This window comes from Cervus elaphus, chromosome 5 (genome assembly GCF_910594005.1).
Source record: "Cervus elaphus chromosome 5, mCerEla1.1, whole genome shotgun sequence".
Classification (NCBI taxonomy): domain Eukaryota; kingdom Metazoa; phylum Chordata; class Mammalia; order Artiodactyla; family Cervidae; genus Cervus; species Cervus elaphus.
In genome coordinates, this window is record NC_057819.1 from 105,215,375 (window position 1) to 105,242,677 (window position 27,303).

Here is a 27,303-nt window from a genome sequence, read left to right on the forward strand (position 1 = left end):
AGCCACCAAAAACAAAACAAAACACTATGTAACAACTCTGCCTTCAAAGGAATGGAAAGAAATCAGCCCAAACCCCTGCAAACACTGACACAATGAAAATCTATAATCCATCACTTCCCAAGTATACTCTAGCTATAAATTCCCATAAAGGAATAGAGAAAAGAAAATTTTTTGTTGGGAATTTATCACCTGCCTCCATGTCTGTAAATGTTCCATGGACCCAAAAGACAGACATTCGGATTCACTGTAAATCACATTATTTTTGTAAGAATTCATTCTAGCCAAGAGCTGCGGACCCAGGAATGGATCTGGAGCTCCTAACTTGTGCAGCTCTCTACACAGCTCACGGCAGCCAGAGTGCAGCCAAGTGTTTCTGCAGGGCTCCTGGGTGGAGAGGGCACATTCACAGCGCAGCTTCCACCTTTTCCAACAACTAACTCATTGCATCTTCTGTGTCTCTGTGAGAAGCTGGGTGGATATTAACCGTTTCACTTACACAAGCACAGACACTTGGGTGAGGCAAAGAAGAGAGATGCAATCAGCGAAGCCACGCTCAGTGGAGGAGCCCCAAACCTGAGACTGGGTGGTCTGTCTGTCACATTGGGTCCCCTCTGTGACTAAACACATAGTGTGTCTGCCTGCAGACTGAGGACAGCCTCGTTTGCTCTGAGGCCAGCTGGGAATAGCCCGAGCATGGGTGGACCGATTCCAGCTGTCTGACAAAGCACAGCTGGGGTCCAGCCGGAGCTGTCTCCCCGCCAGCTCTGCTCCACAAGCCTCAGAGAAGTTCAGGGGACAGAATTCCCCATCTCTCAGCAGCAGGCACTTGGACCCCCATGGCCACTTTGTAAGTGCCCCCCAAGGAAGAAACCTCCCAATACAGGTTCAGGAACCAAGTAGGACAGCAAGGTGGGATCTCTTGGAACCCACTGGGCAGGGACTCAAGCTTAATTCCCTGGCTGCAAGTCCATCCTTTCACACTCTACTTCGAGAGGCAGGGTTTGAGTTGCTGCAGATCACATTTCTACTTCCCTCTTGGTTAAGCTCTGCCTATTGAGAGAGCCAGAGGGAGCATCAAGGCTGGAGGAGGAAGAAGGGACTTGCTCCAGATTTGGTTCCTGCTGGCTTCCTGTCCTCAGCAATACTCATTCACTTGGGTGGTGTCAACTCCTTCCAGAAACATCTGAGTCCCTCTTGGGTTTCCCCAACACTCTTGGAACCAAGCTTGGGGGGTCCATGAGCCAAGAGGCAGGGGTGCCACCCCACAGGGCTGTCCTCTGAGCTCAGGACACCAGCGTCTGCTGAGAAGCATTCGTTAGCCCACCTCAGGAATCAGAGATCAGCCCACCTGCCCGTCACCAAGCGTCTAACTTAATATATTTGCATCTTCCCTGGGTGCATGCCCCAGGCTGCTTCCTGCAGATGCCTCTCCATCCACACCCTCTGAACCCTCTTCCTATCTTTTCAGTGGCCCGCTTAGGGCCACTGCTTAGGGCTTTCTATTAATAGAAAGAATCTCTGGTGTGGTTTCTGTCTGCTGCCTGGACCAGAAGTGATTCACCCCCAGCTAGGTCCTAAGCGTCTACACCAGGAACTGGAGCCTGGCATTCCCAGGCCCACTTAACTGCACTGCCAGAGGGGGTGCACCTGCCCACCCATGGCCCCCATCCCTTGGGCTTGATCTCAGCCAACCTCTGCACCAGCAGGGGAGAGTTCCAATGCAAGGGCCGCCACACAATGTGTGGCAAACGGCGCTTAATTGCCATACAAGCTCGCGGGTCAGCTGCGGGGACTCTGGCTAGAGGCAAAACATTTCCGATGGCCGCCCGGCCGTGTAAGGGAGCGTCCTCACGGTGGGTGCCCGGGCAAAGATGATCTTGTTGTAGCTGGCGGTGGGACTCGCCCTGGAGTCCGAGTGCAGGTGGAGGGTCTCTGGGACCCTCGGGGGCCCCGTGGCCGACATGGAGAGGGGGTCCCACACAGACAGCATGGTCTCGGACCTCAGGTCCTTGAAGGTGGCGGTGCCCGAGGACTTGGAGGACTTTCTCCTCTTCAGCTGGATGAGGCTGGCTGGCTTGCTCTGCTTGCCCACCCGCCGACTCTCCTCCACCGTTTGCAAGCACTCCAGCTCTCTGGCCTTGCTCTTCTCAATGAGCCTCTTCACCACCGGGGAGGTGTAAGTGACATAGGCGGGCCACGGGTCGTGTTTCTCAAGCAGATTCACCGGCAGCCCAATGTTCTCAGTGAGTTCTACTGGCAAAGAGAAACACAGGCGATTTAGAGGTACTCGCAGCAGTGGTTCCATTCTTTAGGGGTCAGAGGAGTCAGAGTTTGGATTTCTCCCCATCAGGCATGATAGCCCTTCCACACCCTGTATTCAGTGGGAATAAAATGGTGGGCTTGAACTCAAGTCTAACAGGCTCACACATCCATAAGCTTCTCACTCTAGCTGCTGGCCAGAAGTTTTGGGTGTCTGAGGTGAGGGGAACTTTACTAGAAAATCTATTAAGTTGGGAGACAGAATGACACTCCACGGAGTATATTAATTAAGGAAAACAATGGTCAAGAGCGGGACCTTGGAGTCCAGCAGGCTTGGTTTCAAATCTTTGCATACATCAAATTGTTTAACCTATAAACCTGTGACATTTCACCAGTAAAAATGGTTACCATAAGGCTATAGGAAGAATGAAATAAAGTAATATAAGTCAAGGACCTGTAACAGTGTAGCTCAGGGGTTGAAAGCATGGGCTTTGCACTTGGACTATCTAAGTTCAAATTCATTCTCCACCCCCTCTTCTTATCTGTGAATCTCGAGCGAGTCTCTGACCCTCCTTAACTTCAGCTGCTTTGCCTGTAAAGCAGTGACTAGAAAAAGAACAACCCCAAAGAACTTTCTTGTGGATTAAAGGAAGCAATGTATGTAAAGATTTTATTTAGCACAGTACCTGGCATAGAGTAATCAGTACAGCAACTGTGAACATCTTGGCTGAGTCTCACTGCCTTTTCCATTTAATCCTTGTTACGCCTGATAATGGGTATCATCTCCCTTTGAGAGAGGACAAGCCCAAGGCCGTCCATCCTGCACAACTCACACACGGTGGGTTTGAACTCAAGTCTCACAGGCTCACACATACATAAGCTTTTCACTTTAGCTGCTGGCCAGAAGTTTTGGGTGTCTGGGGTGGGGGGAGCTTTACTGGAAAATCCACCCATTAGTTTGCCAAGCAGCCCATCCCTCTGTGAATACCAAGTCCTTCCAAGTCAGACCTTCTTTCTTTCCTTTGCAGCTTCACTTGGTCCAGAAGAAAGGCCTCCAAATTTCCCTCCCACAGCTTCTCCTGCCCTGTTTCCTCAGGTGGTGCCTACTTGCCCTAATTTTATAGTCCTTTGGTCATTTTGATATGAGTTGGAGAGGCAGGGGACTTAAAAGTTTCATCTTGCCTTCTCCAGCCTGAATTCAGTGAAAAGCACTATAACTCAAGAGAAGAGGCAGATTCTAAAGTGATTCCCAGGCTCCCTTGTGGGGAAATGAGAGCTCCTCAGAGACAGGGCCGTGAGGAAGAGCATCATGGAAGGTTCCATGTCCCGGCAAGGGTGTCACTGTGCCTGGGGGAGACAGGATGCGTGACGTCACCTCGCTCTAGAAGAGTATCCAAGCTTCCAGGCACAGACGTGACCATCCGTCCTGGCCTCCCCAAAGCAGACGCAAAACTCCAGGGTCCTGCGGGTTAGGGCATCCACTGTACAGGACAGAGGTGAAACTACCCAGAGACCTACCCCTTCTGTCTCTCCAAGCCACCAGATCCGCGCACCAGTGTGACAAGAGCCACCACCTCGGCGTCTCCCCCACCCCCACCACCCCCCAACCTTGGCCAGCCCTGCCCGCTGCGAAGACCTGAGCCTTACCTTCTTCCATCTTCATCTTTCTTGCATCGATCCTCTCTATGTTTACCGAATTCTTCACAGTGAAGGCCTGGATACCTTTGGAGAAAAACATCTGTAAGCCTGGACTCCCACAGAGTGTCCTGGAAGAAAGCGATGAGCAGTCTCCCTGGGAGCCTGAGCTCAAGGGCCTCTGTCAGCTCAGAGACAAGGAGGAGCCTCCAGGAGCCAGAGAGACAGGCTGAGCCCAGGGCATGCTGGGAAGGCAGGCCAGCTCCAGGCCTCCACCTTCTGACTGCCAGCTTTTAAGGACCCAGTGCGGGGCTGGCTTGGGGACTGTGTCGAAGCTGGACTAGGGAAAAGGTGAAGAAAGAAACGTCCCCACTTCAAAACCATGTCTTCTTCTCCACCAGAGCCCAAGTGAGCACATTACTGCCGTTGGGTGGAATACCTCTCCCGGGCAGCACCCTCCTCAACCTACTATCAAGGGAAGGGGCAGCAGAGATGGGCAGCAGCCTGGAGTCAACCTCAGGCCCGCAGGCAGAGGCTGCAATAAGGCCACCTTCCTGCCCGACATGACCATGTGCATGTGGGAATCCGATGGTAACTGCAATCTAGGGACTCTCGAACCCGAGGGTTCATCCGCCTGGAGGGTTGTTAAAACATCCCTGGGCCCAGGTCCAGAGCCACAATTCAAATCTTCAGCAATAAAGATTGGTGAGGTTTTATTATTAACCACTTAGCAACCTTTTCAGCTCCTTTCTACTTCCAAGCTCCAGAAATGCACATCGGAGAACGGATGACATTATAGATTCATTCCTTGAGCATTGGAAAGGCCCAGGGAGCATGCCCACTGCCTCCTGTCAACACCCAGGGACTAAGAATTTGAGTGGCTCTGAACAAACTTGAGGGTGAGTCTGGAGCTGTGTCCAGGAGACCCTGCTATGAGAACCATGGGTCCAGGGCGGTGCCACTCCATGGGAACCTTGTGGGGTGGGGCTGGGAAAACACAGCAGCAGGGTCCTGCACCAGGGATGAAGGGTCCGCCGGCTGCTCTGGGGGCCTGAGAATGTGCATGTCTAAGTCATGCCCAGGTGCCGCTGCCAGTGTGAGGACCTACTCTTAGTAGCCCTGTTAGAGGCTGAATGACTATTCTAAATCTTTCTTTCAGCTGCAACATACACAAGGCTTGGCTTGTGCAGGTAGGAAACGCCCCTCAGGTGAGCAATTCCAAGACTCTCTGCCCTTTTCCCTCCCCACTGAGGAGCCACTGGGGAAGGCAGGGAAGGGAGCTCTCAACAGGGCCACCATCAATCCCATGGTAGTTATAAAGTAAATCATTTCCAAGGTCAGAGCTTTATTATAACATGCCTCACAGCCAAAAAAAAAATAAATAAATCAAAAAATAAAACAGAAGCAATATGGTAGCAAATTCAATAAAGACTTTTTAAAAATTCCACATCAAAATAAAAATCTTAAAAAAAATTTTTTTTAATAAAGGGCTATGGAACATTCCCACGACCACCTAATACTGGAATCAGGAGGATTAAAGAACCAGTGTCTTAAAGTGGGGACTAAGAATGGTGCTTTCATGCAGAACTAATTCACACTCTGTCCATGGCCACCATCTGCATTCTTATCTCAGGAAACCCTCCTGCAAAAGGATTTTGTGGGTTCCAGGCAAGACTGATGAATCAGTGGGTACAAATCCACCCCGAATACTCAGATTGTTTGCCCCACAGACACTGTGAAAATAGTGCTGTATGCACACCCCTTATGGGCAGGACAGTGTCTTAATCCAGTGTTTCCCAAGCTGTGCCCCACAGAATGCAAAAGAAAAAGTGAAAAAAGTGAAAGTGTTAGTCGCTCAGTCATGTCCGACTCTTTGCAACCCCAAGGACTGTAGCCTGCTAGGCTCCTGTGTCCATGGGATTTCCCAGGCAAGAATAGGGTTTCTCCAGGCAAGAATACTGGAGTGGTTGCCATGCCCTCCTACAGAGGATCTTCCTGACCCAGGGATTGAACCCACATCTCTATGTCTCCTTCATTGGCAGGTGGTTTCTTTACCACTAGCGCCACCTGGGAAGGGCCAAGCCAAATGGAGGGACCAGTGCTCCCTGGAAAGTAAGCCCGCTTCTTTCCTTCTGCTTGGCCTGCCCCCTGCTCTGTTCAACCTGCAGGCATCTTGTCTTGCTTGCATCTCACCTCCCTCTTCTCCCTGAGCCATCCAAGGAGTTCCTCTGACTCCCCTCGGCACCCCCACCCCCACCCCACCCCCCACGGATGGAGAACCATATTTTCCCCAGCAGGAAGTTGGTGCGGAGTTTCTTTTCACCTCTGCACTTACCCTTCTCAACCTCCGGTCTCCTCCCTGGCCTGTCCGTTTCCTTGTCTGCCTTCTGGTTACTCTGCATTTATTTTGGGCTGAAGAGGAAGCATCCACTTAGGGCAGAAGTGTCCTGGGAGTCTTATCTCTAAGACCTAAACCAGCCTGGTGCCACGTGGTGTTCCCATGCTGACCTTCATCCTGAGCGGACCCTCGTCTTATAGGCTGAGAACACTCTCTGACGTCCCACACTTCAGACCTAGGGAAGCACTGTGCCCCCTGACAGACTTACCATGAGCCCACCACCCACTTACCAATAATTCCTCCACCTCTTCACGCTGCCCCATTGCTACACTCAACACTATGGAGCTGATAGGCTCCGGGGGGCACCCAGGAGATCCTGATATGATACTGAGAAGCCCTGAGAATTTCAGAGCTAAGACAGAGGGGACAGGGGTGGGGAGGGGCAAGCTGGCCTCCCCTCCCCCCTCCCTATGCGACAACTTGATGGCCACCTTCTCAACCTCAAACATACGTCCACTCCAAGAGAGGAGAAACAAGCCCATTACTGAGCTCTGCTAAAAAGCCTACTTGCACGCGATGGGCAGCTTTGGTAGCTGTCAGCTGGTCCTGATAGAGACCATGCCCTTTCCAGGGCAGTGGATGAGGGGGGTGGGCACCTCTCTGGGGCGGGAGGCAGGAGCCTCATTGAAGTGCCCATCTTCTGACACAGGCCTGGCATCACTGACTCATCACAGTGGCAGGAGGGAGAAGGGGGACATGCTGCTTCTTGAAGACGCTTCTGTACAACCATGTTCTCTAATGATTACACACAGACTCTGAGGGACACAGAAGTAGAAGCAGAGTTGAAGTGCCCACTGCCACGTACATCAGTTCCTGCATGGGTGGAGGTGTTCACCAAATCCATACTGAGCCCCAAACCCAGCACTTCTAAGAGTTGTGGGTCCCACCCTCCCCAAGAGCCCACAATGGAGAACCCCATGTTCATCTCTTGCTTTTGGGGGGTGAGAGAGAAGGGGTCTACCCTTCACAGTGCCAAGGGTTCACAAAGCACGTTTGTCTCCCATGCCTATAACAGATCAAACACAACCAGCCCATGTCATCCGAGTCATCAGAAATAAAAGAAGGGAAGTTTCTGCAGAGATCAGAAGCAGTCCCCTCAGTCACTCTGCAGATGGGGGGTCCACTGTCACCACGCACCAGGCCTGGAGCTTCGGTTCAAGGAGCACCTGGGCAATTGAGGAGCCAAACCACAAGCTTCCTAACTCAACCCAGGTCAGGGTGGGAAAGCATGAAACAGGTTCGAGAAGAGAAGATGGTTGTGCTGAGTCCTGATGGACCGTCAGGTGATGGGCAGTGGGTCCTGAGGAGTTCAGGTCCCAAGTGAAGTGTGTCTCCTCAGGCCCCCCTTCCTCTCTGGGTGCAGCTCACACAGGCTGCAGGGTTCCTGCCTATGAACCACGATGCTGAGTTGGCACAATAAATGCTTGACAGATGTGCTGCAGGAAGCAGAACTGAGCCTTGGGTAAAACTACAAATCTAAATTTCATATTTATCTGAGGACTGTTCAATGATAAATAGTAAAATTCCCAATCTAAATGTAATGTGAAATTAACACACAGAAATCCCTTGCATTCCTATACACTAACAATGAGAAAACAGAAAGAGAAATTAAGGAAACAATACCATCCACCATTGCAACAAAAAGAATAAAATACTTAGGAGTATATCTACCTAAAGAAACAAAAGACCTATACATAGAAAACTATAAAACACTGATGAAAGAAATCAAAGAGGACACAAATAGATGGAGAAATATACCGTGTTCATGGATTGGAAGAATCAATATTGTGAAAATAAGTATACTACCCAAAAGGAATCTATAGATTCAATGCAATCCCTATCAAGCTACCAACAGTATTCTTCACAGAACTAGAACAAATAATTTCACAATTTGTATGGAAATACAAAAAACCTAGAATAGCCAAATCAATCTTGAGAAAGAAGAATGGAACTGGAGGAATCAACCTGCCTGACTTCAGGCTCTACTACAAAGCCACAGTCATCAAGACAGTATGGTACTGGCACAAAGACAGAAATATAGATCAATGGAACAGAATGGAAAGCCCAGAGATAAATCCATGTACCTACAGACACCTTATCTTCGACAAAGGAGGCAAGAATATACAATGGAAAAAAGACAACCTCTTTAACAAGTGGTGCTGGGAAAACTGGTCAACCACTTGTGAAAGAATGAAACTAGAACACTTTCTAACACCATACACAAAAATAAACTCAAAATGGATTAAAGATCTAAATGTAAGACCAGAAACTATAAAATTCCTAGAGGAGAACATAGGCAAAACACTCCCTGACATAAATCACAGCAAGATCCTCTATGACCCACCTCCCAGAATATTGGAAATAAAAGCAAAAATAAACAAATGGGACCTAATGAAACTTAAAAGCTTTTGCACAACAAAGTAAACTATAAGAAAGGTGAAAAGACAACCTTCAGAATGGGAGAAAATAATAGCAAATGAAGAAACAGACAAAGGATTAATCTCAAAAATATACAAGCAACTCCTGCAGCTCAATTCCAGAAAAATAAATGACCCAATCAAAAAATGGGTCAAAGATCTAAACAGACATTTCTCCAAAGAAGACATACAGATGGCTAACAAACACATGAAAAGATGCTCAACATCACTCATTATCAGAGAAATGCAAATCAAAACCTCAATGAGGTACCATTACACACCAGTCAGAATGGCTGCTATCCAAAAGTCTACAAGCAATAAATGCTGGAGAGGGTGTGGAGAAAAGGGAACCCTCTTACACTGTTGGTGGGAATGCAAACTAGTACAGCCACTATGGAGAACAGTGTGGAGATTCCTTAAAAACTGGAAATAGAAATACCATATGACCCAGCAATCCCACTCCTGAGCATACACACCAAGGAAACCAGATCTGAAAGAGACACGTGTACCCCAATGTTCATTGCAGCACTGTTTATAATAGCCAGGACATGGAAGCAACCTAGATGCCCATCAGCAGACAAATGGATAAGAAAGCTGTGGTACATATACACTATGGAATATTACTCAGCCATTAAAAAGAATTCATTTGAATCAGTTCTAGTGAGATGAATGAAACTGGAGCCCATTATACAGAGTGAAGTAAGCCAGAAAGATAAAGACCAATACAGTATACCAATGCATATATATGGAATTTAAAAAGATGGTAACGATAACCCTATATGCAAAACAGAAAAAGAGACACAGATGTACAGAACAGACCTTTAGTCTCTGTGGGAGAAGGCAAGGGTGGGATGTTCTGAGAGAATAGCATTGAAACAAGTATACTATCAAGGATGAAACAGATCACCAACCCAGGTTGGATGCATGAGACAAGTGCTCCGGGCTGGTGCACTGGGAAGACCCAAGGGGATGGGATGGAGAGGGAGGAGGGAGGGGGGATTGGGAAGGGGAACACATGTAAATCCATGGCTGATTCATGTCAACGTATGGCAAAAACCACTACAATATTGTAAAGTAATTAGCCTCCAACTAATAAAAATAAATGGGAAAAAAAATAAAAATTAAAAGAGTAAAATAAATAAATAAATAAATGTAACGTGAAGACTCATTCAGCAAACAGCACCCATGGCCATACTGTCTAGAGATCAAGGTTCAAATTTTTAAATAAAATTTCCAAAATGAGCCAAACAGGCACAATCAAAGGGAGCACTGTTCAACCTTTTCCTTCCGTGGACATTTTCGGTGGCCGGGTACACCGACAGGCAAGATGGCTAGGAAAGATGAAAAGACAGGCAGCAGGAACCAGCCCTGCCTTTTCGTAGTCAGGAAATCAGACATGAAAGGCGTGAAGCAGTGTGTGCCCAGAGTCCTTCTCTCTGCCTGACAGCTGGCTCAGGAGTAAAGGGACCATGAAAACATGTGGCTTCACAGAGTATAATCAATCAGAGAGAGGAAGCCCTGCTCCACTGGAACAATGGGAGGACAGACAGGCATCTCCAGGGCGGCCGCAATCAGTGGGCCCCATCACCTGATTCTACAGTCCTCAAAGCACCAGGAACCCAGGCCAGGGTTTGCTTTAAAGATGGTGACTTGCTAACAGCTAACATTGATTACCGTTCAAGTCAGCGACCAGGGGACCAGAGAGTGAAAGAGGGAAATCAAATTTCATTTCATCCTTAATGAACACTGTGAATTTTCAACTTGGCATATATTACTTACATTTAAAACATCTTTAAAAAAAAATGATAAATATCAAGCAAATCCTAGAAATAATGCTTTCTTTTTCAAAAGTTAATATTCTAGATAATAATGATGAGCAAAATTTTATTTATGTATCCTTATACAATATTAATTTGATTTTTTTGCCTGTTTACCTGCATATTTTTCTTAATTGGAAGATTTTTATAAGGCCATGTTTCACCTGATTTTTTTTTAACTTTGCTTTAATCATATTAAAACCCCTATCTTGCTTTTTTTTAAAAAAAGAAAAAAGGTGATTGCATTTGAGACTCCGCCTGGAAGCAAAGAGCTAATGTGGCCACCTTCTTCAGGGGTCAGTTATCCCAACATACACATAACCTATGGGCTTCCTTGGTTGCAAAGTGGTAAAGAATCTGCCTGCCAATGAAGGAGAGAGGGGATTGATCCCTGGGTCAGGAAGATCCCTTGGAGAAGGAACTGGAAGACCACTCCAGTATTCTTGCCTGGGAAATCCCATGGACAGAGGAGCCTGATGGGTTACAGTCCCTAGGGTCTCAAAGAGTTGTATACGACTGAACAACTACACAGCATATACATATACATATACATATACATATACATGCACGCGTGCCAAATCGCTTCAGTCATGTTCGACTCTGTGCAACCCCATAGACCGTAGTCCACCAGGCTCCTCTGTCCATGGGATTCTCCAGGCAAGAATGCTGGAGTGGGTTGCCATGCCCTTCTCCAGGTGATCTTCCCAACCCAGGAATCGAACTTGCATCTCTTATGTCTCCTGCAAAGCGCCAGAGTGAGGGAAGGAGGATATACCACTAATGCCACGTGGGAAGCCCTGCCCAGAAATGAGCCCCCAAGACACTGGCTTGAAGCCACCAAGTCCAGGATTCAGGCTTCACTGAAACCCTGTCTCACACAGAAAATCATAGGGCCCGAACAGACTGAATGACAACCCCTCTTTTCCTCGGAAGCTCCGTTTCCTTTCCTGTCTGGTCCAACATGCACTCCGTCCCCTGCATGCCCACCATACACAGCAATGTCACTGCTACTAGATGCAACCCAGGGGTGTCGCCCGTCTGCTCTTAGAGGATGGAGTGGCCTTTTCTTCCCTCAGAACGATGATAAATTCAGATGCCCCTTCATCTCTCCTTCCAGGACTGTTTCAATGACTCATCTTTCGAGAGGCCAATCAGCACCCCCAGGGGGCTTATACCTGCCCTGCCCTCTTCTCTCAAGTGTCTTATCTGTGCCTGGTCTACCAGGGCCCTTCGTCCCATTGTGCATGACTTGGTATTGGGGTCTCTCTCCCCAGGTTTGCTCACCTCGCTCTGACCGTCTTTGGTTCCTGTTTCTCCAGCAAGGAAGCTTCTGAAAGTCTGTGGTGTGGCTCATCTCAAGAGGTTTCTGAAAAACACAGAATGAGGAAGGTAAACTGGTAAAATACACTATCATGTAAGTACCATGGATACTCTAGGGGAAATGGACAGCTGAATATGCAGGAAAACTGTTGCCTGCAGTTAAAAGAGAGAATAGCAAAGATTGAGTACCCAAAGATCAAGAAAGGGGTCTTTGAAATTGGAGAGAAATACTGAGTTACTCATTTTAAACGAATTTTTCTAGGCACAGATATACAAACAGCCCGCAGCGACCCATTACCACATAGGAAATATGTGCGGGTCACGTGCCAGGAAGTTCTGAGATTCTGACAAAAGGAGTTTTTGTTGAGTCAGAAATCCAATTCAACAAGGGTTTTAATGTGTCTCTCCTTGGCACAGTGGAGGGGTGCACGGAGCACTTTTACTCTCCGGGAACAGGCCCTCCACAGTATGTGTTGGGGGGACATCCTCTCCTGACAGAGGCCCGGCCTTGCAGACCCGCCCTTGTGCAGCCCTGCATGAGAACCAGCTCTCTCCTCGGTGCTCCCATGGTGTTTCTGTGATCTGTGTTTGTATTTCAACAGCTCCAGGAGGCAATATACAAGAACGTGCCTAATGGGACAAAGATGCATATGAAGCAGTTGTTTGGAGTAAAGTATACAATTAAGGGGATTCCCTAGTAGCTCAGTTGGTAAAGAATCTGCCTGCAATGCAGGAGACTCCGGTTCGACCCCTGGGTCGGGAAGATTCCCTGGAGAAGGGATAGGCTACCCACTCCAGTATCCGTGGGCTTCCTTGGTGGGTCAGATGGTAAAGAATCTGCCTGCAATGTGGGAGACCTGGTTTCGATCCCTGAGTTGGCAAGATCCCCTGGGAGGAGGGCATGGCAACACACTCCAGTACTCTTTCCTGGAGGATCCCCACAGACAGGAGCCTGTCAGACTACAGTCCACAGGGTCACAAAGAGTCAGACACGACTGAGCGACTAAGCACAGCACAGCACATATAATTAACAGCGTGAGGGCAGGACAGGCCGGCTGCTGCCCAGCTGTGTGACCTGCAGTGGGATACTTAAACTTCCTGAGGCTCGACGACCTCGTCTGTAAACTAGGGGCAGTAACAGGATTTCTCTGGCCTTGACGGCTCTGTCGTGAGGTGCGTTATGTGAAGCAGGTGGGAGCCCAGGTTGGACTGCCCTCACCCTCCTTGGGTGACTGTCATGCAGGACTGTGACATCCAGGAAGAGGCTGGAGCAGAGGAGATGACAGGATGGGCTACGAGAAGGGGGCATACTTATGTTCCCAAGTCTCACCCATCCCCCACATCAACGCCACTCTTCAGGTCCCAGCAGCCCTGCTTATAACATCTGCTTGCAGAAAGGACACCCTCTGGAGGTGACCCGAGCCCAGCAAGTCTGAGGCATTCCAGTCGACCTGCAGCCACTCGAGTCCAAATGTACAGATATGCACATGGCCCTGATCCCCAAGATGAAAGGGGGGGGGGGGGCGTCTATGGGTCTATGACCTACACACAAACGTGCACATGCACACATGCATACACATGCCCTGTGCAACTCCCCGATGTCCCCAGGCAAGCCTCTGGGCGACCCTCAGCTTCAACACCCCTGGTCCCAGCTGACCCCGTTTCTCTTCTCCTCAGGCCACCCCGCAGCTCCAGCCTGCGATGACTTCATGAGCAAACTGGGCCAAAAAGTCTCGCCAGATTCCTGCTGGAAACAATCTGGAGACTTGGGTATGTGAGCAGCTTAAAGGGGACGTGGGCTGGAGGAGAGTTCTGAGCTCCAGCTCTGCATCTTAAGTCCAGTCTTGAGCAGGTTACTTGGTCCTTCCAAATTTCAGTTTCTCCATGAGAAACACCCTGTCCCACGGATGTTACTCCAATCCAGTTGATTCAGGGAGAAGGACGTCATGATCAGTAAGTTCTAACTGTCTGCTTTTGTAGAGTAGATCAGGAAGCCTGAACTAATGGCATGAACATACCTCTCTGATGTGTGACTGGGGCGCTTGTGGGTAGCAAGATGATGATGTAACATGGTCACCCAAGACAAGAACTAGATGAATTCCAGAGAGAGCAGAGGGTGGAGGTGAGATGAGAGGAGAGAGTGGAGGGCAAGTGTAACCAGTTCAGAATCACCAGCCCCCGGGTCTTCAGAACATTGTGTCTTACTCTCTGGTGACCATAGAACTCGTTTATCTCTGCCCCTCACAGCCACGGGCTTATCAGAACCACTGGGGTGCCAGGGCCCACAGGCTGAACAGACTGAACAGAACTGGGCCCAGAAGCCTTGGCAGGCAGCCTCCTAGAAGGCTCCCAAAGACCCTCTGCCCACCAGAACTCACATACTCTGAAATCCAACCCCCCACATCTAATATCTCCTTTCTAACAGATAGAATGTGACAAAGTGATGGGACATTACATTGCGATTAGGTTACACAGAAACCTTGGCTTCCTTCTTGAACTCACTCTCTGTCTCTGTCTTTGTCTGTCTCTCTCTGTCTCTGTACATCAGAGGGAAACCCTATTATAAGCCACCCTAGGGGGAAGCCAATGGCCAGGGATATTTATAGCCAGCAAGGGATTGAGGCCCTTAGTTTCACAACCTGTGAGGAGCTTGATCTTGCCAATAACCACGTGAGTGAGCTTGGGCAGGGACCCTCCCCAGTTAGCCTCTCAGGTGGGACCACAGCCCCAGCCAAAACCACAACTGTCCCCCACAGAGAGGCCTGGAGACAGAGGCACAGTTAAGTCCCACTCAGATTCTCAACCCATGGAGACTGGGAGGTACATATGTGTTTTAAGAAACTAAATTTGGGGGTATTTGTTACACAGCAAGAGGTAACTGATACAAGGCCCATATCAGACTTCCCAAGGAAGGGTCCTACTCCTGAACAGAGACATGGACTCTGCCAGCCATGGGGGTAATTCCCCTACACGGTTCCTCCTCCGCTCTGCTCCCATCTCTGGGGAACAATGCAACTCCTGCTACAAGGGAATATGTGCACATAAAGAATTCATGGCTATCAAACACCACAGAAATGAGGCCATTGTCTAACAAAGCCAGTTTCAACAAGGCCATCTCAACGCTGTGGACACACTGCTGTGGCTAGAGGGGTCAAGGCAGAGAGGGGACAGGGAAAGGTGGGAAGGGGTGGAGGTGGGGCTCAGAGATGATGCCAGGGTGCTTTCTCAACATGTTCCCTGAGAGGTTCAGAAAGCTGTAGCTTTAGTGGTTTAAGACCAAGTAAAAATGACTTTGGCATCAAAATGGCTTTGTGAAAGCAGCCAGATTATAAAGTCAAGTTCTATCACACAATTATTTTACCCACCCACCCCCTCCACTACATAAATGCTGTTTGGGCTCTGGATCTGGATGGCTGGCCACCCACCTTTCTCCCCTGCTGTGTGTGCGTGAGTGCATGTGTGCACTCGTGCACACGCGCAAACACACACACACCATGAAAGGGGTTCAGGAGTAGGTTTTCAGGGTCTGAGAGCACAGGATAAGGAAACCGGGGGTTTCAAGGCCACCATCTGCCCCCTGCCTGATGTGGATCTAGGCTGTTCCTATTCAAAAGGCTGAAGGGCAGCTGCCCCCACGGTTGAGGGTCACCCAGGACCCCACAGAGAGCACATCATCACCGAGAAAAAACCAGGAACCAGGTTAATGTGTTCAAAGGGAAGGAGCTTTTATCTTTGAATCGATCCTACTGGTTTCCCAAAGGTCTCTATACCGTTAATAAAGAGAAGAGGGTCTCCGTGGCCCCGTTGTGTGGTCATCCTGTTAAAGGACATCCCGTTAAAGGACAGTAACAGTCACAGATCCTCACAGGCACCAACCGGCATGGTTCTGAGACCCAAGCAGCTATGTTGGGGTCTTTCTGGCCCAACAGTCTAGCCCTCATATCACTAGATTTCTCTGTGAAAATAGGGATGTTGTTTTCTTTTTCCTCTCTCTCTCTCCAGCTCTGACCTCCTCCCCGCGCAGCAGCCCAAGACCCAGGATGCACGCCAGCTTCCCAGCACCCCACCAAATGAGTTCCATGTGAGCCCAACTTCTGAGTTTATCACAACCAAGAAAGCACAGCAAGCCCTGACCTTCAGCACTCGGCCCCCTTTCTGCCCGGTTCCAGAAGAGAAAACTCACTTTGCCCTCTAGGGTGGGAAATGTGAAAGGTAGGGTGCAGAACCAGGGCGATCCCTCCACCAGCACCACCAAACAGCCGGCAGTCTTTCCATCCACCCATGGAAATTCTAGACTCACGAGGTACAGGGACGGACCCTGTATTCCCACCCTTGCCAACTGCCGTAAACCTATTTCTCTCCCGTTGGAGTTACGACGTGGAGCCAGAAATCTGGAAGAATTTAACGCCCAGTCGGTTCAGACAGAGGAAAACATTGTTCGGAGTAAACACTGGGATCCCTCCCTCAGCATCCAGGAATGTGGAGCCGGCGGGGTGGAGATCGGCAGCTTCTCTGCGTGGCTTTCCTGGGCTGTGGCCGGAGAGCCGGCCGGTGCTGCAGTCCAGCCCAGAGCCCGGGCCTCGGTCTTCCCCCTTCCCTCCCTCGATCCCGGTCTCGGCTCCAGAAACCCTGTTTCTGGGCCGGACCCTGCCCACCTGCTGAGACTGTTCCTCCCTGTCCTTGGGAGGGGCCAGAAGAGGCAAAGGGACCCAGAGGGGCTCCTAGGCTCTGTCTGGGACTTTCCACTTCCTTCAGCTGCACTGCCCATGAAAGAGTGGCTTCTCCTGGAGGAAGAAAGGAGGCTCTGTGTATGCAGCAGGGACGCAGCGCCTGCAATCAGGAGCCGTGAGTGCCCGGCATGCTGTGACCGCCAGCATCCACCTGACTTTGATGGAGCCATGGGCCCAGCCCCACCCCATGTCCTCTGGCCCTGGGGCAGGGAGATGAGGGGCTGGCTTTTCCTGGGGCTACGTGGGGGTCCCAGGAAGGTGTCTTTGGGCCACGGCATCCCTCTGCCTAAAGTGCCCCTGCCAATAGATAGGGCTGACCAGAACTGTTGACAGTTTCTGACAGTCACAGTTGAGGAGCAACCCTGTAAATCAGGAAGGCTTCAAGGAGACAATGCAGACAGAGCCTGAGGATGGCTGCTTTGCCCCAGGACCTCCAGCAGGGTTGCCAGGCAGTATAGGGGCAGCAACAGAGCTGCACAGCCACCCTGTGGGCCCTGACCCTCACCATGGCTCTCTTCCCGTCCTCAGCCCCAAAGGATGCACAGAGGGCATATTTAAGTGGATTTATTGATGCCTCCCACTGGGCTTCCCAGTTGGCACTAGTGGTAAATAAACCGCCTGCCAATTCAGGAGATGTAAGTGACTCAGGTTTGATCCCTGGGTCAGGAAGATCCCTTGGAGGAGGGCATGGCATACATTCTTTCCTGAGAAATCCCACAGACAGGAGCATGGCATACAGTCCATAGCGTCGCCAAAGGTTGGACATAACTGAGCACGCACACACTGATGACTCCCACCGGCACTTCCCTGCTCTCAGGGAGCATATGACCCTGACCAGAGGTCATCAAGGTGGTCCAGGGACCAGCCTCAGCGTCATCTGGCAGATGTTGGCAATGCTTGGCCTGCTGCATCGGAAACTCTGGCTGGGGCCGGGACCTGAGTTCAACAAGCCTGCCAGGTGATGCTCTTGCACAGGAGAGCTGTCCTCTGCCATCTCCCCACTGGATAGCAGAGGAAGGCTGAGAGGTTCGTGTTGGCTTCCAGGAAGTCACAGAAATGGTGTGTGAATGTCGCCTGGACTAAGAACTGCTGTGCCAAACTCTGGTGTCAGTGGAAATTTTTTACTCCAGTTTCAGAAACACTTTTTCCACCTCAGTGTGGTCACCCCTGATGGGTGGTTTCTAAAACTTTACTTTGAAGCCAAGAGGCAGGCAAGAAAACGGTGAGATTTCTTGTCTCCTGCAGCAGCCGCCAGCCCTGGGCGCATCACAGCTCTGCTTGGAGGCCCTGCTGTTGCCAGGACTCCCTCCTCACCTAGTGCTCAAAGGGCGACGAGGAGAGGATACAACCAGACTCTCTGACTGAGCTGATTTGTAAAGAAAAGTACTGACCGAGGAAGTAAAATCTCATTTGTCCCTTTGGCAAATGACGCTGAATATTCATTGCAAGGACTGATGCTGAAGCTGAAGCTCCAATACTTTGACCACCTGATGCAAAGAGCCCACTCATTGGAAAAGACCCTGATGCTGGGAAAGACTGAGGCAGGAGGAGGAAAGGGGTGACAGAGGATGAGATGGTTGGATGGCATCATCAACTCAATGGACATGAGTTTGAGCAAACTCTGGGAGATAGTAAAGGACAGGGAAGCCTGGCATGCTGTAGTTCATGGGGTCGCAAAGAGCCAAACACAACTGAGCAACTGAACAACTGCATGTCACCAAACTCCATCTGTTCCATTTGGCTGTTCCTGAACTGCATCCTCTACAAAAACCCGGTGAACATTTCCTGTAAAGTAACAGTAAAGCATTTCCTGAGATCTGTGAGTTATTCTAGCAAATGAGAAAATCTGGGGAAGGGGTGATGGGAACCCCCAAATTTATAGCCAGTGAGAAGTAGAGGAGACCCTCGGGACTTGAATTGAAATGGGGGCAGTCTTGTGAACCTGAGCTCTCTATCTGACACTCTCCAGGTAGACAAAATCTAAATTGAATTCATGTGTAGGCACCCAGCTGGTGGTGGAGGAGGGGAGAATCAACTGGTGTCAGAATTTACACATTTGGTGTCAGAAAAAAGATGTCATGGAGATGGACGTGTGAAGGCCACAGAGGCATCAAGAAACTCAAGGACCAAATGAATCCATTGACATTGACACTAGGAGTATGTATGGGGGTGATTCCATAAAATGATGGGGTAAAAGCCAGAACTGGGAGAGCTACAGAGTTCATGGGGAAGGCAGATGTGGGGACAGGGATGGGAATAATATAAATGGAGACCTGGGAGGGCCAGCACTGCCACCAGAGGGACACACTTCACGCCATTCATTCCTTACCACTGTTCACCTATGACATGGTGTCCCCATTCTGTAAAGGGAGTCATGAGCCTCAGAAACACCAAGCAACTGTCTCAAAGCCCTGCAGTTGGCAAATGCTGACGTTAGAATTCAAAAGCAAGTCAATTTGATTCTAAAACCAGTGCTTGTAACTAGCGGACAGTTGCCCCCTGGAGTTATGGGTGCTGAACCCACATATATGGGGCCAACTGTAAGGGATTTGACCATCCGTGGACTTTGATACCCTCGAAGGGTCCTGGAACAATCCCCCAAGGACACAGAGGGAAGACTCTGACTATACCTGTTGATAGCCAAATGAATCTACAAATAAACTATTAGAATTATCGAGTTGAGCAAGCTTGTTGGAGGCAAAGACAACATACTACTTCTAAATACCAGCCAGAAAAAAATGTCTGAAATGTTACCGTTTACAATTACTTCAAAAATGCCAAAGTCAGTAAATAAATCCAACAAAAGATATGCAAGTCCTCTCTGCAGAAAATTATACATTATTAAAAAAACATGTTTCGGTTCAGTTCTGTTCAGTCGCTCAGTCATGTCCAACTCTTTGCAACACCATGGACCACAGCACACCAGGCCTCCCTGTCCATCACCAACTCCCAGAGTTTACCCAAACTCATGTCCACAGAGTTGGTGATGCCATCCAACCATCTCATCCTCTGCTGTCCCCTTCTCCTCCTGCCTTCAATCTTTCCCACCATCAGGGTCTTTTCAAATGAGTCATTTCTTCACATCAGGTGGCCAAAGTATTGGAGTTTCAGTTTCAACATCAGTTCTTCCAATGAATATTCAGGCCTGATTTCCTTTAGGATGGACTGGTTGGATCTCCTTGCAGTCTAAGGGACTTTTAAGAGTCTCCTCCAACACCACAGTTCAAAAGCATCAATTCTTCGGCACTCAGCTTTTACACGACTACTGGAAAAACCATAGCCTTGACTAAACAGACCTTTCTTGACAAAGTAATGTCTCTGCTTTTTAATATGCTGTCTAGGTTGGTCATAACTTTCCTTCCAAGTAATTTCATGGCTGCAATCACCATCTGCAGTGATTTTGGAGCCCAAAAAAATAAAGTCAGCCACTGTTTCCACTGTTTCCCCATCTATTTGCCAGGAAGTGATGAGACTGGATGCCATGATCTTAGTTTTCTGAATGTTGAGCTTTAAGCCAATTTTTTCACTCTCCTTTTCACTTTCATCAAGAGGCTCCTTAGTTCTTCTTCACTTTCTGCCATAAGAGTGGTGTCATCTCCATATACGAGGTTATTGATATTTCTCCTGGCAAACTTGATTCCAGCTTTTGCTTCATCCAACCCAGCGTTTCTCATGATGTACTCTGCATATAAGTTAAATAAGCAGGGTGACAATATACAGCCTTGACGTACTCTTTTTCCTATTTGGAACCAGTCTGTTGTTCCATGTCCAGTTCTAACTGTTGCTTCCTGACCTGCATACAGGTTTCTCAAGAGGCAGGTCAGGTGGTCTGGTATTCCCATCTCTTCAAGAATTTTCCACAGTCTATTGTGATCCACACAGTCAAAGGCTTTGGCATAGTCAATAAGGCAGAAATAGATGTTTTTCTGCAACTCTCTTGCTTTTTCAATGATCCAGCAGATGTTGGCAATTTGATATCTGGTTCCTCTGCCTTTTCTAAATCCAGCTTGAATATTTGGAAGTTCACAGTTCACGTACTATTAAAGCTTGGCTTGGAGAATTTTGAGCATTACTTTGCTAGCGTGTGAGATGAGTGCAATTGTGCAGTAGTTTGAGTATCCTGTGGCATTGCCTTTCTTTGGGATAAGACTCAAAACTGACCTTTTCCAGTCCTGTGGCCACTGCTGAGTTTTCCAAATTTGCTGGCATATTGAGTGCATCACTTTCACAGCATCATCTTTTAAGATTTGAAATACCCCAACTGGAATTCCATCACTTCCACTAGCTTTATTTGTAGCGATGCTTCCTAAGGCCCACTTGACTTCACATTCCAGGATGTGTGGCTCTAAGTGAGTTGACTGATCACACCATCATGATTATCTGAGTCATGAAGATCTTTTTTGCACAGTTCTGTGTATTCTTGCTACCTCTTCTTAATATCTTCTGCTTCCGTTAGCTCCATACCATTTCTGTCCTTTATTGAGCCCATCTTTGCATGAAATGTTCCCTTGGTATCTCTAATTTTCTTGAAGAGATCTCAAGACTTGAAGAGTCTTTCCCATTCTATTGTTTTTCTCTATTTCTTTGCATTGATCACTGAGGAAAGCTTTCTTATCTCTCCTTGCTATTCTTTGGAACTCTGCATTCAAATGGATATATCTTTCCTTTTCTCCTTTTCTTTTCACATCTCTTCTTTTCACAGCTATTTGTAAGGCCTCCTCAGACAGTCATTTTGCTTTTTTGCATTTCTTTTTCTTGGGGATGGTCTTGATTCCTGTCTCCTGTACAATGTCACGAACCTCCGTCCATAGTTCATCAGGCACTCTATCAGATCTAATCCCTAAATCTCTTTCTCACTTCCACTGTATAATCATAAGGGATTTGATTTAGGTTATACCTGAATGGTCTAGTGGTTTTCCATACTTTCTTCAATTTAAGTCTGAATTTGGCAATAAGGAGTTCATGATCTGAGCCACAGACAGCTCCCGGTCTTGTTTTTGCTGACTATATAGAGCTTCTCCATCTTTGGCTGCAAAGAATATAATCAATCTGATTTCGGTGTTGGTCATCTGGTGATGTCCATGTGTAGAGTCTTCTCTTGTGTTGTTGGAAGAGGGTGTTTGCTATGACCAGTGCATTCTCTTGGCAAAACTGTTAACTTTTGCCCCGCTTCATTCTGTACTCCAAGGCCAAATTTGCTTGTTACTCCAGGTGTTTCTTGACTTCCTACTTTTGCATTCCAGTCCCCTATAATGAAAAGGATATCTTTTTGGGGTGTTAGTTTAGAAGTCTGAATAAATGGAGAGAAATGCCATGTTCACTGTAAAAATATCAGTTCTCCTACATTGGGCTGTAGATTCGATGTCACCTCAACTAAGATGAAAGTGTCTATAGAAACTCACAAGCTGATTGTAAAATGTATTAATGTGAAGGGGCTTCCCAGGTGGCACTAGTAGTAAAGAACCCACCTGTAAATGCAGGAGCCTCAAGAGACATAGGTTCAATCTCTCTGTTGGAAAGATCCCGTGGAGGAGGGCATGGCAAGTCTGGAGAATCCCATGGACAGAGGAGCCTGGCAGGTTACAGTCCATGGCGTCTCAAGGAGTCCACGACTGAAGCAACTCAGCAGAGCACATATTAATGCAAAATGTTTTAAGGATGTAAGGATGGCAGGGGCCAGAAAAGGGAGCAGAGAGTGTGGGCAGAAATAGACCAAAACTTGAAAGTGAAAAGAGAGATGGGAGACTGTGGAGACAAGTTGGGGGGAACATTACATCCCCCACTGTCAGCACAGCTGTAGGGCCACTGGTTGGAGGTGCATATAGATATGGAGAGGGGATTCTCTTTAGCATCAGAGAGGAGACTTGGTTTGAAGAAATTGGAAAGAAGAAAAAAAGGGTCAGATGTGGTGGAAAAACCAGTGGGCTAGAGAGTCAGAGAGGGTCAGGGTCTCAATGAGCAAGAGTGAAATGATGGTTCCAGGGTGGCTGAAGGACAATACAGGCTGAAGACATCCTGCAGGTGGCCCCTCTGAGAAGCCCTGGCTGACAGCCCATGGCTGTGATTAACTAATTGGCTTCTGTCTCTGCGACCGAAAGTCAAGAGTCTAAAAACTAGAACAAAGTCATTCTCTGGCATGTTCCTAAAAACTTTAAGAATTACAAAGGTGAAATAAACATTTGTTAGAAATAAACAATGAAAAGTGAAAACCGAAGTGGGCCAAGTATTTCCCAGGCTGCTGGCCTGACCTGCTGCACATTCCTGACGCCTAACCTAGACCAGACACTCACTTGTAGCTGTTGTCCAGTCGCTCAGTCGAGTCTGACTCTGCGACCCCATGACTGCAGCACTTCAGGCCTCCCTGTCCTTCAGAATCTCCCAGAGCTTGCTCAAATTCATCATTGAGTCAGTGATGCCACCCAACCATCTCATCCCCTGTTGCTCCCTACTCCTCTTGCCGTCAACCTTTCCCAGCATCAGGGTCTTTTCCAATGAGTTGGCTTTTCACATCAGGTGGCCAAAGTATTGGAGCTTCAGCCTTAGCATCAGTCCTTCTAAAGATTATTCAGGGTTGATTTCCTTTAGGATGGATTTGTTTGATCTCCTTGCAGTCCAAGGGACTCTCAAAAGTCTTCTCGAGAACATCCCTCACAGCAACCTGGCAAACCTTTCCTTCCTTTTTGTTGATTTCTGGACATTTTCCCTGTAGCAACAGCCTCCGTGAGCTGTGGAAGCAACTTCCCATCTTCTCTCTGCAGTGGACTGCCCACCATGAGGTTTACCAGCTGCCATCAGACCTGACACTGACCCATCTGACTGGAAATGCCCTGTCATCAGCCCCCTCCTCAGAGCCTGACTTCCCGCACATCTGTCTGTCCCGTCACCAGAGACCTGGTGGCCTGAGGAAAACGGGGACTGGGAGAAGAAGGTCCTGAGGTCCTGGAGAAGAAGCAGGAGCCAGTAGCTGGTGGGAAAGTCAGAACTGGCACATGGACTGGCTGAGGTCTGGATAGTGAAGGGCCACGTCAGGAGCGGGCAAAGCAACAGGAGGTCAAGCAGGCAACGGAGTCAGAGCTCCCAGAGGGGCTGGGAACCCAGTGCTCTACACTCGCCCAGAGCGCGAACACTGGGGTCAGAGGGCGCTGGGTTCCTGTCCAAGTTCTGTTGTTTGCCAGCTGTGTGACTCTGGGCAAATTACCAACCTCGCTTGGCCTCATTTTCCTCTAGTGAAGAGAGGATGGGGGTGCGGGTGGGGCGGGGGTGAGGGTAAGGGTGGTAGAAGAGTGAAGACCCAGGGGCCAGGCAAGCCCTCAGGCGCGGGAGGCTGATACGTCTTTGTCCCGGGAGATGCTGAGCCTGTTAAAGGCAGAGACCAGCTCCCAGCCTGGGCACGGTGTTTGGCATCTTCTCTCTGCGTCCTTTGCTGGTCAGCACTCTCTGGGGACATTGACAGCATGGATGCTGGGGGTGTGAGCAATCTGGGCGCATGGCGACTGGCCCGGGACAGACCGCAGCAGTGCTGACGTCCACTGTCCACGCTCGGCCCCCTCCGCCCGCCCCGCCCATTGGCCTCACTCCGAGCCCCCATCACCAGCATTTTCCAAATGTCCCTCCCTCTCTGCTTCAAACATTCCCAAGTCTCCCCTCCTCTAGAAAATTCTTCCCTTGAACCCAGGCTTCCCTGACTTCTATTTTCCTCCTTTTTCTGCCAAAACTCCCCAGGGAGTGGCCTGTACCAGCTGCTACTCCTTCATCACTCCCCCAGGCCCAGCTGCCTGGCGCCCATCCACCAAGCCCCACGGCCCCACTGACAGCCTGACAGGGAAGGACCGGGGGCACGGCCACGGAGGGGCTCGAAAGTGCGGGGGTTGGGCCCTTGTGTGCACACACACACATATACACAGATGCACACAGAAACACAAGCACAGACACAAACACACATAGGAACACAGATATACACAAATGCACATGAACATGTACACACAGGCACACACACAGAAATACAGACATGCACACACAGACATACACAGACACACACAAGTACATAGAGGCAACAGAAATGCACACACAGACACAAATACATATACACATGCACATATGCCTGCTCAGTCACGACCGAATCTTGTGACTCCATGGGCTATATAGTCCACCAGGCTCCTCTGTCCATGGAATTCTCCAGGCAAGAATACTGGAGCAGGTTGCCATTTCCTCTTCCAGAGATCAATTTTCCCAACCCAGAGATCAAACTCACGTCTCCTGAGTCTCCCATATTGGCAGGTGGATTCTTTACCATTGAGCCACCTGGGAAGCCCCCAACACACACACAAGCACATATACACACATGCCCACACAGACACAAAGACACACACACTAACCCATTCCAATACAGCAACCAAGGGCCCCCGCTCTGACTAGGGGAGGAGGCGGGATCCCAGGGCTCCAGATCCCTCATGGCAGCACCAGGAGGGCAAAGAGAAGACGCCGGAATGGCTGCCCTGCATTCCAACCTGGGCCATGTGGGCCTGACCATCCATTACTGGGGAGGAAGCATCCCTGTACCCTGCACAGGTCCCAGCTGGGAGCACTCAGAAGACACCCCTGAACTAACTCAACCAAAAAGGAAGGAGGGAAGTGCTGGTCGGAGGCCTGAAGGAAGACTGCGACCTTGGGATGCAGCGGGTGAAGCGGACAGGACCAGCTCCCTGACCCCAGGCTGGCCAATGACCCTCTCCCGGACACGGGGCAGTCTGAACTGAACCCAGGACTCTGGCCCCCCATCCTTGCCCCTCCCTTCCTGCTTCTCCCACAGCAGCTCCTCACACGTCAAGCACATGCAAAACCACAGCTGCTGGCACAGACGGTGGCCTCTGGGGGTCTGGGTTTGAGCCCAGCCCCCCCTCTCTCTTCCCCTCACCCTTCCACACTGTGTCCATGCTGATCAGAACACTTACGGACTGCTATGTTTAAGTACTCACCCTTTCTCCTCCTGTTCTTTATTATTCTTAAATAAGCAACTGGAATATTCATCACTTTTTCTAAAACCTGCTGTCTGTGTGGCTGTCACAACCTTCTCCCCTCCGGGTTCCTATAGTTCCTTAACCGTCAAGGCCGCCCCCAGTCCCGGGGTAGCATGTCCTGGGTGCTGAGCTCCTGCGGGGTGGGGAGGGAACGCGATAGGAGCCCCGTCCCCCACTCCTAGGGAGGAAACGAGTGTATTTCATGTTTGTTTTGGTTTCTTTGCCAAAGACTTGTTGCCCTGGCTGCCTTGTGGAGTCACCTGACCATTTTAAAAGACAGGCCTAAGTCCCTGCAAAGTTAATCCAGACCTCAGTAGAGTTAGAGTCCAGGGGCAGACGGCAGCGAAGGAGGAAGACCGAGGCTCCAACATCCAGCAAAAGGGCTCCTGCTGCTGTGACAGGCTGGCCTTGCTCCACATTCATCCCTGACTGTTCTCTCTGGAATACCTGGTGCTCCAAGGCAAGACAGGACCCTAACCCCGAGTTACCTGAGAGGTTTCTGTGGTTCTCCATGCTACCTTCAGGAGCCTGGTGATTCTCCCTCCTGGGGCTTATTTTCACCCCCAAACGTCCCAGTGTCCTTGACCTTACTTCTCCGTTGGTCCTCTATTCGTGGCCGCCAGCCATCCTCTCTCCACTGTTCCAGGTGGTCCAGGAGCCTGCAGCCAGAGTAAATGGGCATTGTGATGTCAGCAGGTGGTATGGTCCCCACCCTGGGCAGAAGAGGCTCCTGCCCTCTTCCCTTCATCCCCCTGGAGCTCAGCCTGCTGCAGGGTGCTGTCCTCAAACCCCAGTGTGGGATCCCCCGACCCCTGGCCCAGCCATAAATGCCCACTGGGTACTGGGCCTTAGCCCAGATAGCAGGGGGATTCTCTGCCCCAGAGAGGCAAATACAAACCCCTATTCAGTGGTCACCTGGAAGGTCTATTGAGACCCAGATTGCCAGACCCCACCCCAGAGTTTCTGATTTATTAGATCTGGAATTCACCTGTCCATATTTCCGGACATTTGGGGGCTCTGAGAATCCGCCCTCTCTCCTGGCGGGTGTAGAGAGACGGGACTGTGAACACTTGTGTGACATTTGGGGGCTCTGAGAACATTCTGCCTTCTCCTGGGGAGTCTAGGGAGACTGTGGACACTTGTGTGCATAGGCCTGGGGTGGCGGCTGGTTTACAGGGTGGAAGGTGGGCAGGTGAGCACAGATTCACAAGAACCTCCAAAAAACCAGCCTGTGGCCTTCTGCAGCTTAAGGTGGCTCTTGGAGCCCCTCACAGGCCTAGCACTGCAGATGACAGGGACCAGGTCCTTGGACCAATCAGCTAAGAAGCCTTTTGGGAGTGACCTCAGCCCCACTACCTGCCAGCACACAGTGGGCCATGATGTTAGTCACACCATGTCTGTGCTGTTCATAGCGAGGCTGCAAGCCCCACGGGGAAAACCTACAGCCCAGTTCTCTTCCTCCCACTGGGCCTGCCTGGCCTCTGATTGCCCCCTCCAGAGAGGTGCATTTTTCCCTCCTCTGTGGGTAGAAAATTCCCCGAGAGTCAGCACGCTGTGCCTCTGCACTCACCCACCCACTGCCGTCACCTCAAGAGGGACCCCTGAGGGAACTTGCACTCCCGGTGCCCCAAGACTTCCAGCGTCCCCCATGGGGGTGGGCAGCCTTATCCCTGGCTCCCCCATGATCGCCCTGCAGCACGTGCTCAGCCC

At 49.6% G+C, this 27,303-nt stretch overlaps 1 protein-coding gene across 3 annotated transcripts; it reads right to left on the reverse strand.

The window, feature by feature from the left end:
• Window positions 1-1,740: 1,740 nt before the first annotated feature.
• On the reverse strand, window positions 1,741-26,246 carry CDRT4 (CMT1A duplicated region transcript 4). 3 transcript variants are annotated; one of them, XM_043903906.1, is made up of 4 exons: window positions 26,082-26,246; window positions 11,811-11,892; window positions 3,907-3,981; window positions 1,741-2,253 (listed from the first exon to the last, which is right to left on the reverse strand). In XM_043903906.1, the coding sequence occupies exons 2-4, from the start codon at window positions 11,878-11,880 to the stop codon at window positions 1,799-1,801; spliced, it is 600 nt and encodes a 199-aa protein (XP_043759841.1). In that variant the 5' UTR covers window positions 11,881-11,892; window positions 26,082-26,246; the 3' UTR covers window positions 1,741-1,798. The 3 variants fall into 3 exon arrangements, with proteins under 3 accessions (XP_043759841.1, XP_043759842.1, XP_043759843.1); XM_043903907.1 differs by lacking the exon at window positions 26,082-26,246 and adding an exon at window positions 16,030-16,134; XM_043903908.1 differs by lacking the exon at window positions 26,082-26,246 and adding an exon at window positions 16,026-16,076.
• Window positions 26,247-27,303: the final 1,057 nt, after the last annotated feature.

Coding starts and splice junctions, on each gene's coding strand:
- CDRT4 (XM_043903906.1), bottom strand. CDS start 11,880: ATGAGCCACACCACAGACTTTCAGAAGCTTCCTTGCTGGAGAAACAGG. Junction 3,982..11,810: donor CCAAAGACGGTCAGAGCGAG/GTGAGCAAACCT, acceptor TTTTCTCCAAAG/GTATCCAGGCCTTCACTGTG. Junction 2,254..3,906: donor AAAGATGAAGATGGAAGAAG/GTAAGGCTCAGG, acceptor TCTCTTTGCCAG/TAGAACTCACTGAGAACATT.